This window comes from Choloepus didactylus, chromosome 4, assembly GCF_015220235.1.
Source record: "Choloepus didactylus isolate mChoDid1 chromosome 4, mChoDid1.pri, whole genome shotgun sequence".
NCBI classification, from domain to species: domain Eukaryota; kingdom Metazoa; phylum Chordata; class Mammalia; order Pilosa; family Megalonychidae; genus Choloepus; species Choloepus didactylus.
Genome location: NC_051310.1, coordinates 131971084 through 131983367, shown reverse-complemented (window position 1 = coordinate 131983367; position 12284 = coordinate 131971084). Strand labels below are relative to the sequence as shown.

The 12284-nt window shown below is 36.7% G+C and overlaps 1 protein-coding gene across 1 annotated transcript in view; it reads right to left on the bottom strand.

Annotated features, from left to right (window-relative positions):
• SECISBP2L (SECIS binding protein 2 like) overlaps positions 1–12284 on the bottom strand; it is a 77843-nt gene that overhangs the window by 45207 nt on the left and 20352 nt on the right. Inside the window, exons 5-7 of the mRNA XM_037834034.1 lie at positions 10144–10373; positions 9844–9868; positions 9366–9481 (exon numbers count right to left, since the gene is read on the bottom strand). Coding sequence (XP_037689962.1) covers positions 9366–9481; positions 9844–9868; positions 10144–10373 — 371 coding nt within the window. The remainder of the gene's footprint in view (positions 1–9365; positions 9482–9843; positions 9869–10143; positions 10374–12284) is intronic.

The window sequence follows — 12284 nt, the reverse complement described above, 5'->3', positions numbered from 1 at the left end:
TTGACCATATCTGAGGAGACCCTCACATAAGAAGGCTACATAGGGGCGGGGCAAGAAACAGAAAAACAAGAGGTGAAAAACTGATCAACTAAATAGAACCTAAGTTAGAGGTCTAGAATAAGCTGAACTGAACACCAAAGGTTACAGAACAAAAGAAACCCTATGTAAAAGAGTGAAAACAAGCTCCAGAATAAACTAATCAAGAAAATCAGATGCCTAGACAGCTCAAGATAAGGAGCCATACTAGGAAAAATGAAAATATGGACCAGCCAAAGGAAAAACTGATAGTTCAACCAAGATACAGGAGTGGAAGCAATTAATGCTAAATCAATTCAATGAACTGAAGGAAGAACTAATTAAGGATGTTCAAACAAATCTAAATCAATTCAAAAATCAAGTCAATGAACTGACGGAAGACAAAGCAAAAGAGATGAAGGATATAAGGAAGACACTGGATGACCATAAAGAATAATTCATAAACTTGAAAAAACAAATGGCAGAACTTATGGGAATGAAGGGCATAACGGAGGAGATGAAACAGACAATGGAGGGATACAATAGTAGATTTGAACAGGAAAAAGAAAGAATCAGTGAACAGGAAGACAAGACATTTGAATTCACACACTAAAGAACGGATGGTGAAAAGAATGGAAAAATATGATCAGAGTCTTAGGGAGTTGAGTGACAACAGGAAGTGCATGAATATACATGTTATGGGTGTTCCAGAGGGAGAAGAGAGGGGAAAATGGGCAGAAAGAATAATAGAAGAAATACTCACTGAAAATTTCCCAACTCTTATGAAAGCCAGAAAATTACAGGTTCAAGAAGTACAGCATACTGCAAACAGAATAGATCTCAGTAGACCTACTCAAAGACACTGATCAGATTATCCAATGTCACAGACAAAGAAAGAATTCTGAAAGCAGCAAGAGAAAAGCAATCCATCACATACAGGGGAAACTCGATAAGACCATGTACAGATTTCTCCGTAGAAACCATGGAGGCGAGAAGACAGTGGTATGATATATATTTAAAATACTGAAACAGAAAAACTGCCAACCAAGAATCCTATATCCAGCAAAGCTGTCCTTCAAATATGAGGGAGAGCTCAAAATATTTTCTGACAAACAGACAATGAGAGACTTTGTGAACAAGACACCCGCCCTACAGGAAATACTAAAGGGAGCACTACAGAGTGATAGAAGACAGGAGTGTGTGGTTTGGAACACAATTTTGGGAGATGGTAGCACAACAATATAAGTACACTGAACAAAGATAACTATGAATACGGCTGAGAGAGGAAGGTGGGAAGCATGTGAGACACCAGAAGAAAGGAGGAAAGATAAAGACTGGGACTGTGTAACTTGGTGAAATCTAGAGTACTCAACAATTGTGATAAAATGTACAAATATGTTCTTTTATGAGGGAGAACAAGCAAATGTCAACCTTGCAAGGTGTTAAAAATGGGGAGGCATTGGGAGAGGGATGCAATCAACATAAACTAGAGACTGTAACTAATAGAATCATTGTATTATGCTTCCTTTATTTTTTTTATTTTTTTTATTTTTTTGTTTTTTTCTAGTTAAACTTTTTATTTGTAGATATAGAGTCACATGCAGTTGTACAAAATAATACAGAGATATCTCATGCATTGTTGACCCCATTCACACAAACGAAAACATCTTGCAAACCTATCGCATAATATTACAGCCAAGATATTAACATGGTCATGGTCAAGGTACAGAATATTTCTATGACACAAGGATCTCTTGTGTTGCCTTTTTTTTTTTTTTTAATCATCATTTTATTGAGATATATTCACATACCACGCAGTCATACAAAACAAACTGTACTTTCGATTGTTTACAGTACCATTACATAGTTGTACATTCATCACCTAAATCAATCCCTGACACCTTCATTAGCACACACACAAAAATAACAAGAATAATAATTAGAGTGAAAAAGAGCAATTGAAGTAAAAAAGAACACTAGGTACCTTTGTCTGTTTGTTTGCTTCCCCTACTTTTCTACACATCGATCCATAAACTAGACAAAGTGGAGTTTGGTCCTTATGGCATTCCCAATCCCACTGTCACCCCTCATAAGCTACATTTTTATACAACTGTCTTCGAGATTCATGGGTTCTGGGTTGTAGTTTAATAGTTTCAGGTATCCACCACCAGCTACCCCAATTCTTTAGAACCTAAAAAGGGTTGTCTAAAGTGTGCATAAAAGTGCCCACCAGAGTGACCTCTCGGCTCGTTTTGGAATCTCTCTGCCACTGAAGCTTATTTCATTTCCTTTCACATCCCCCTTTTGGTCAAGAAGATGTTCTCCATCCCACGATGCCGGGTCTACATTCCTCCCCGGGAGTCATATTCCACGTTGCCAGGGAGATTCACTTCCCTGGGTGTCTGATCCCACGTAGGGGGGAGGGCAGTGATTTCACCTTTCAAGTTGGCTTAGCCAGAGAGAGAGGGCCACATCTGAGCAACAAAGAGGCATTCAGGAGGAGACTCTTAGGCACAAATACAGGGAGGCCTAGCCTCTCCTTTGCAGCAACCGTCTTCCCAAGGGTAAAACTTATGGTAGAGGGCTCAGCCCATCAAACCACCAGTCCCCTATGTCTGTGGTCATGTTATTATGCTTCCTTTAATGTAACAAAGGTGATATACCAAGGTAAATGCAGATAAGAGGCGGGGATGGGGAGACATGTTAGACACTTTACATTGGTGGTGTTGTCTGATTCTTTATTCTACTTTGATTTAAGGTTATTTTTTCTTTTGCTGCTTCCTAGCTGTCATTTTTTTTCCTCTTTCTTTTGCCTCTCTACCTTCTTTGACTCTCCCTCTTGCCTTGTGGAAGAAACGCAGATGCCCTTATATAGATAGTGGTGAAGGTGGCGAACACATAAATATATGACCATACAGAGAACCATAAATTATTTACTTAGGTTGGAATATATGGTGAGTGAACAAAACCATATAAAAAAAAAAAATGAGTTGACGACAAACCTCGAGGGCAATATACTGAGTGAAATAAGCCAGACACATAAGGACAATTATTGCAGGGTCTCACTGATAGGAACTAATTATAATATGTAAACTCATAGACATGAAATATAAGGTACCAAGATATAGGACGAGGCTTAAGAATGGGGAGCGGTTGCTTAGTATGAGCAGAATGTTCAACTAGGATGAACTTAAATGTTTGGAAATGAACAGGGGTGTCGGTAGCAAGATGTGAGAACAACTAACAGTGCCGAATGGTGTGTGAATGAGGTGGAAAGGAGAAGCTCAGAGTCATATATGTCACCAGAAGGAAAGTTGGAGGTCAAAAGATGGGAATGTATAAAACTGAATCCTATGGTGGGCAATGTCCATGATCAACTGTACAAATACTAGAAACTGCTTCCACGAACCAGAACAAATGTATGACACACAATTAGAAGTTAATAATAGAGGGGTCTATAGGGAAGAAATATATACCTATTGCAAACTATATACTACAGTTAGTAGTATTTCAATATTTTTTCATAAACAGTAACAAATGTACCATACCAATACTACGAGTCAGCAACTGAGGGGGGTTGGTTAGGGATAGGGGAGGATTAGAGTTTCCTTTTCTTTTTTTCATTTTTCATCTTTCACTTTATTTCTTGTCTGGAGTAATGAAAAGTTTCTAAAAATTGAACAAAAATTAAGTGTGGTGATGGATGCACAGCTGTATGAGGGTACCCAGGGCAAGTGATTGTACATTTTGGATCTTTGGATAATTGTATGGTATCTGAACAATCTCAATAAAAATTAAAAAAAAAAAAAAAAAAAAAAAAAACCTTAATGGGATATCATGTCACACCTACCAGAATGGCTATTATCCAAAAAAACAGAAAATTAAAAGTGCTAAAGAGGATGTGGAGAAAGAGGCACACTTATTCACTGTTGATGGGAATGCAGAATGGTGCAACCACTCTGGAAGACAGTGTGGCAGTTCCTCAGGAAGTTAAGTATAGATCTGCCATATGACCCAGCTATTCCATTACTAGAGGAACTGAAAGTGAAGACACAATCGGACATTTGTAAAACGATGTTTATCGTGGCATTATTCACAATAGCCAAGAGATGCAAACAGCCCAAATGTCCATCAACAGATGAGTGGATAAACAAACTGTGGTACATTCACATGATATAATATTATGCAGCTGTAAGACAGAACAAAGACATGGAACATATAATAATGTGAATGAACCCTGAGGACATTATATTGGGTGAAGTTAGCCAGAAACAAAAACACAAATACTATATGGTCTCACTAATATGAACTAACATTAATAAACAAACTTTCAGAGTTAATAGCTGATACACAGGCTACCAGGAGATAGACAGAAGGTAGAGATCAGGCATTGATGCTGAAGGAGTATAGAATGTTCAGCAGGATTGATTGTATAGATCCAGAAATAGATAGCATAATATTGTATGATGGTAGCACAATATTGTAATACACTGAACAAAGATGTCCATGAATAAAGCTGAAAGAGGTGGGCTGGGGCATGAATGACACCTGAGGTAAAGAAAGAAGATAAAGACTAGGGCTGTTTAACTTAGCAAAAACTGGAGTGGTCAATGATTGTGACTAAATGTACAAATATAAAACTGTTCTTGCATGTGGAAGAACAAATGAATGTCAACCATGCAGAATGTTGGAAAGGGGATGGTATTGGGGAAAAATATAATCAAAGCAAACTGGAGTCTATGGTCAATAGTAACACTGTAATATGCTTCCATTAAATTTAACAAAGGCAATATACCAAAGCTAAATGTCTACGCAAGGGGGATATAAGGGAGGGATATGGGATTCTTGGTAGTGGTGTTGTTGTCTTACCCTACTATTGTATTGTATTGTATACTTAATTTTCTTTTTATTATCTTTTTTATTATTTGTTAAAAATTTTTTTTTCACAGTAATCAATATGTTCAAGTGCTGACTGTGGTGATAAATGCACAACTGTTTGATGATACCATGAACAACTAATTGTACACTGTGGATAACTATATGGTTTGTGAATACAGCTCTATAAAATTGTATGGGCAAATATAAACAGGGATAAAAGTACTGGAGAAAACTTGGAGAGAAGGATGTATGTATTTACCGTTGGTTAGGAGATAGAATGGTATAGCCTTTCTGGAGGACAGTGGGCTGGTTCCACACAAAACTAAGTACGTGGGTGCCTGTGCTAGTCTGAATGTATTATGCCACCCAAATGCCATTATCTTTGATGTAATCTTGTGTGGGCAGACCTATCAGTGCTAATTAGATTGAAATTCTTTGCGTGTTTCCATGGAGATGTTGGCCCACCCACTGGGTGGGTCTGAATTAAATTACTGGCACACTATATAAGATCAGACAGAAGGAGCAAGCTTCCCACAGCCAAGAGGGACACTTTGAAGAAAGCACAGGAGCTGCAGATGAGAGATATTTTGAAGACGGCTGTTGAAAGCAGACTCTTGCTCCAGAAAAGCTAAGAGAGGACAAATACCCCAAGTGCAACTAAGAGTGACATTTTTGAGGCACTGTAGCCTAGAGAGGAACGTCCTGGGAGAATGCCATTTTGAAACCAGAAGTTTGGAGCAGACACCAGCCACGTGCCTTCCCAGCTAACAGAGGTTTTCGGGACACCATTGGCCATCCTCCAGTGAAGGTACCCAATTGCTGATGTGTTACCTTGGACACTTCATGGCCTTAAGACTGTAACTGTGTAACCAAATAAACCCCCTTTTATAAAAGCCAATCCATCTCTGGTGTTCTGCATTCCAGCAGCATTAGCAAACTAGAACAGTGCCAAAAGGTCCTGTAACCTCATTCGGCAGCATTTACTTGGAGGATCTGAGAGGAGGGACATGAATGGACATTTGCACACTTGTGTTTATGGATAGAGTATGCATGATTTGCAATGGGTGGTGGTGGCCTAAGAGTACATGAACTGAGGAACAGAATGGTGAACTGTTGTGTGTGCATACAATGGAATACTGAGCAACTGTGAGAAGCAGTGAAGCCATGAGACATGCAACGAGGTGAATGGAACCTGTAGACAGCATTTTGAGTGAACTATGCCAGAAACAAAGGCCAACACTATAATGCCTCATCAATTTGGACTAACTACAACGTGTAAACTCAGAATTGAACCTTAGAGCATAGCTCATCAGGGGAACACTTATAACAGTCCCTAGACTGTAAGCTCTTACAGCAGTCACATCTATTAATGAATTGTAATGGATCTCTCTAGATTCTGAGATGCTGATCCCTTTATGTATAACTTCATCGATCCCTGGAACTTGGGGTATCTGTGTAACACCTGAAACTCAGAGCTAGAACAGATATGAATGTCAGTATTAGAACACACAGCAATTGTTAAAAAAGCTGAAAAAGAGTCCAGACTTCACTAGAGATATGAATGAAGCAGATGTGGTTAGGACTAGGGCAAATTGGGCCAAACAGTAAGGACAATACTGACTGTACTTTAAAACCTCAAATTCCATGTGAGACCAAGGGAAGAGATGTTTAGTTGGTGGAAGATCTACTATTTCCTAAACAATTTAACTCGTATGCTTTGCTCAAATACCGTAATTACATGGAATTTTTAATAGGAAGTGAGATCTGGTAAGTTTGTATAGGTTAGTGTGAAATAGCAACACTTCCCAAAGTAATTTGGGCAGAGAATAAAAATATATATGCAGGGCCCCCAGGAGCTGGGGTAAAAATGCAGAGGTGGGCTTCCTCACCTGGATTGTTGCTGAAGTTCTCACAAACATTAAGGACTGATGGTTTGATGTGCCAAGCCCTCTACCATGGGTCTTGCCCTTATGAGGCTCATTACTGCAAAGGAGAGGCTAAACCTGCTTATAATTGTGCCTAAGAGTCTCCCCCTGAGTACCTCTTTGTTGCTCAGATGGTGGCCCTCTCTGTCTAACTAAACCTACTAGGCAGGTGAACTCACTGCCTTCCCCATACGTGGGATCTGACTGCCAGGGGTGTAAATCTCCCTGGCAACGTGGGATGACTCCTGGGGATGAATCTGGACCCAACCCAGTGGAATTGAGAACATCTTCTTGACCAAAAGGGGGATGCAAAATGAAACGAAACAAAGTTTCAGTGGCTGAGAGATTCCAAATGGAGTCAAGAGGTCATTCTGGTGGGCATTCTTTATGCACTATATAGATAACCCTTTTTTGGTTTTAATGCATTGGAATAGCTAGAAATAAATACCTGAAACTATCAAACTACAACCCAGTAGCCTTGACTCTTGAAGACAACTGTATAGCAATGTAGCTTACAAGGGGTGACAGGGTGATTATGAAAGCCTTGTGGATTGCAGTCCTTTTATCCAGTATATGGATGGAAGAGTAGAAAAATGGGGACAAAAAACTAAATGAAAAATAGGGTAGGGGGGATGGTTTGGGTGTTCTTTTTTACTTTTATTTTTTATTCTTATTTTCACTTTTCCTGGTACAAGGAAAATGTTCAAAAAATAGATTGGGGTGATGAATGCACAACTAAATGATGGTACTGTGAGCAACAGACTGTATACTTTGGATAACTGTATGGTATGTGAATATATCTCAATAAAATTGAATTGAAAAAAGTAAAAAATATATACCATTCTCAAACACCCTTCTTTAAAAAAAACAAACAACAACAAAAAAACAGTATGGTATAAAAATCTCATAAATGGAACAATACAAATAGCCCAGAAACAGCACCTACGACATAAGAAATTAGCAAATGATTAAAATGGCAGTATAAATCAGTGAGGAAAGAATGAATTCTAAAGTTAGGACAACTGATTAATGACTCTGAAAGTCTACATCTTATATCAACCATGTATCAAAATAAATCTAGATTTTAAAAGTCTTGAAACATTACACTACAAAAAGGGAGTGTAAAATAGGTGAATATTTAATTTCTAAAAGACGTTTTAAGCCCAAAAACAATCTGAGAAATTGCAAGAGGGAGAAACTTTTGGCTTAAAGGAAGAAACAAAAACATTCTCCATGATAAAAATCAAACAAATAAATACTTAAGAAAAGTGTAAGTATAACAAAGCATCAAAAGTAGAAAAGAAAACACACATTGCTCAACATCTGGCTCCAGTTCTTCTACTGGAATGAAGAGGGATACAAAATTAACAAATCTTAACATACCATATCTACTTATATAATTTTCTTTTTTGTTCTTCTACCATTCCTCACCATTTCTGAGGCAGAGATAAAATGTTTTTCCGTCTCTGTGGTATTTCCTCTCCTGTGAGCTGCTTAACACTGATATTAAAAGCAACAGTACCCAGACTGCAAACTTGGCAGGACTAATACTTACAATCTCAACTTAAAATTTCAGCACTTAAGTAAACATTGCTAGATTTTGTTTATTGAAACGACATAAATGATTCCTGTTTTAGCTCTTTTGTTTTTAATCAAATAAAGCTAGCTTGCCACAAACAGCGATGACTCATTTTTGTAATAACCATAAGGAAGAGGGCATTATTCTCCTTGCTTCCCTGACAGTCTAAATAACATTAAGGTACATCTTAAGTCCATTTCAGAAAGGCAAAAGAGCATCTAAGAATTTGGCCTATTTTATCCATTAGTAACTTGGTTCTAATTTTAGTCAATCTGCAAGACTACTCATATGACAACCTTAATATCTTAACTAGATTTAAGGAATCCAGGAAAACTATTTCAAAAATGAAAAGGAAAACTATGAACCAAATAAAGAACTCCCTGATTTCACAGACAACCAACAGAGAAAAACACAGGGCTACTGGCGGTTCATGGCAATGTATAATTGGCTCTGCTGTCTTATTACTAGAACCTTGCTTTTCAAGGTCAGGAAGCTGCCTAGTCTGGCTTTGTTACAGTACGAGGCAGCCATCACCATGGCACTGCCACTACCACAGAAGGGTGGCTTGTGGAGGTTTTAGCTAGAGAAATGAAGTTCAAAAAATCAATATTAATGTATTAAAATGCTTAATTTTTTTCATATATAGGTAGGAAATAGTGACGAAGCAGGATTAGAGAGGATCCTTTTTAAAATTCTGAAGTATTCAAATACACAGACAAGTAGGAAAATGGTACAATGTACACACATATATCTACCACCTAGATTTTAAATTTTGCCATTTTTGTTTCATTAGTTATTTATTGGTTAAATAATTTTAAAGTTATATATATCATGCTTCACTGCTAAATAATTTAATATGTTTCTCTAAAAATTAAGGACACTGTCTCTTAATAATAATAACAAATTTACAAGAACACCCTAACATCCTCTCACACCTAATCCAATTTCTCCAACCTAATTCAAATTACCTGTGAATTATTTCTTTGTTCCATTTGCCTTCCACCTTTAGAGAATGTCTGATTTTTTTCCAACCAAGGTTTTTTCTGAGTTGCCTGACAAGTTACATTGGACCAATTTATACCACCTGCAACAAATGAGATTTAAAAATACGTTTACATTTACTTACAAAAGATGCCAAAACCCAAAAGATTGCCCCCTAGCTTGTACTAAAATTCAGTTACTATAAATATAATAGTGGAATATTTTGTATACCATTTAAGTGGTATTCCAGTTTTTACTAATACCAGTGTTATTTTGCAGAATACCTCCCACTGGCATTTCCTCAATTTGATCAGCAAAGTTGTAATTTCAAATTAACTCAAATCTCTTTGGAAGATTTCCAAATTTTTTTTGCAGCATCAGCAAGTTTCATTCTTAGAAGCAAATTTCTGACACAGACAAAGTAAAGAAATAAGTAAAGAAAATCATTATGCAGAAAACAAGTACCTGAACATACAGATGATTCCACATGCTAAAGAAAAAAAAAGAAACAGAAAAGACAATTAGTTTCTATTTAGGAGTCAACACTATATACTTTGCAAAACGTTTCATAATTTAGTCTACTGTGAAGCATGCTTAATTACAATCTTAAAAAAAAGAAATGTTTTTCATATTACTAATAAAATATACAAAAGGTATTCTAACCATCCTATTATTACAGCAATTATTTTTTAAAATAGCTTTAGTAGAAGACACAAAGGTAGTACTAACATAGATGAATGATAAAGAGATCAAGATGTTACATACATTCATGGTCCCAGAATCAGGGTTTCTCAAAGTCCCTGTTGCAGGCTGGTTGTGGCTGTGTTTGGGGCTGCAGTAACCACTATCACTGTCAATGTCAGCTTCACTAGCCCCCTGCTCACTAGAGGATTCAGCAGTGGGGTGAGATGCTCTTCTCCTCCTGCCTTTTGACTTCCAGAGCATTGTGGCAGTGCTCTCCGAAAGAGATTTATTAGCAATATCTGATGGGAAATCTACAAGGCAAGAAAAGTATAACAACTCTTGGTGGTGACCAAATTTATATATTCTTGTTAAATTACCATTAACGAAGATTGTAAGAAAATATATGTCTAACTTTGTAAACAGAGAAATAAGAAATAAGTGAGAACTTTTTGAAAAGATCATTAAAAGGCAGGATATTTCTGACAAATTGTGTATAACATGTTTTTATTATGAAAGGAGAATAATATATCTTTACAAGTGAAATAATAAAACAAACACCTATGTACCCATCACCCATGTAAAAACATCAGCAATTCTTTGAAGTCCACTGTTTGCCCTGCTCCATTACTGCATCCTTTCTCCTCCGAAAGTTACCTCTATTCTGAATTCTGTTTATCATTCCCTCACTTTTCTTTATGGATTTATCACAGTTTTCTATCCCTAAAATATAAATCATATAATTTTGCAGTTTTTATAAAAATGAAATCATACTGTAGGTATTGTTTTGTGATTTGCTTTCTCCCCATTCAACATCAGTTTTGAGATTCTGATGCATGTTGCTTTAACTCATTAATATCAACGGACTCTAGATTGCATTTGTATGAATATACCATAACTTATTTATCCTTTGTACCACTGATGGGACACATGGATAATGATTTTGCTGTTTACTATTAAGAACAATACTGTGGTGAGCATTCTTTTACTTATACATGAATGTATACAATGCACATGTGAAAGTTCCCCTAAGATACACTACTGGAACTCAGGGTACACACTTATTCAACTTTACTTGGCAATAACAAATCATTTACAGAGGTGGTTAAAACAATTTACAATGCAACAGCAGAATTCAAATTCCCACTGATTCATATATTCACCAAGTACTTGAAACTGTCTTCTAGACTTTAATTTTTGCCAACTGTTGGATATAAAAAAGGCTTATTATGGGTTTTTGTTTATATCTTCCTGCTTAATAATGAGACTAAGCATCTTTTCTGATGTTTTTAGCCATTAACGTTTCCTTACCTGTGAAAATACTTGTTAATTTTCCTTTTGGATTGTTTGACTTCCACCCAGTTTTCTACTGGGTTATTTCTTATTTTTATATTTCACAAATTGTAACCATAATAATTAACAGTCAAAAAACAAAATCTCTTAAAATCTTCTTCCAACCCAACCAAGCATCAGTTTTCCTTTCTCCACATACCTGCCCATATATAATTTTTATATGGCACTGATAACAATTGTGAGTTCTGCTCTGCTTAATATTGTATCATGTTATGACAAATCTTCATGATTACAATGTATAATGGCTTAAATTATTCCACTGAGTGGATATCCTGTAATTTTCTTGACTCATCACTTGCTACTAGACACTAAGAAGGTTTCAGTGTTTTTGTTGTGTGGCTGAAATGTGCATCTTTAATCAAATAGCTCTTTTCCTTTCAAGGGGAAGATTTCATTTGGATACATTCACAGGAATTGGAAGACTGGGTCAAGGAAACAAAGATTCCTAAAGTCCTGCCAAATTGTTTTCCCAAGAAGTTTTACTCTAAAGGTTTTATCCTAAAGGTGCTGTGTACCAGAACCCTAAAGGCAGGGTGGGGTTGATCATTTATTCATATGAATTCTTTATTATGTCCTCATCCTAACCCTTTTTCAAGTAGGCACACGGTGAAAACCTTTTCACCATGGGGAGTTCTTTCTCTCATTTTTGAGAAATAGAAATTCTTAATTTTAGAACTAGTTCCCCTCCCTGTGGTCATAAAGATATCTGCCTATATTTTCTTCTACATTTGATTTTCCCATTTAAATCTTAATCCATCTGGAATAGATGTGGATAAGGTATGCTATGGATGTCATTTTCCACATATGTGTTTCCACACACATGTGGGTCTGTTTCTGGGCACTCTGTTCTATTTTTTTATACTGCACTGATA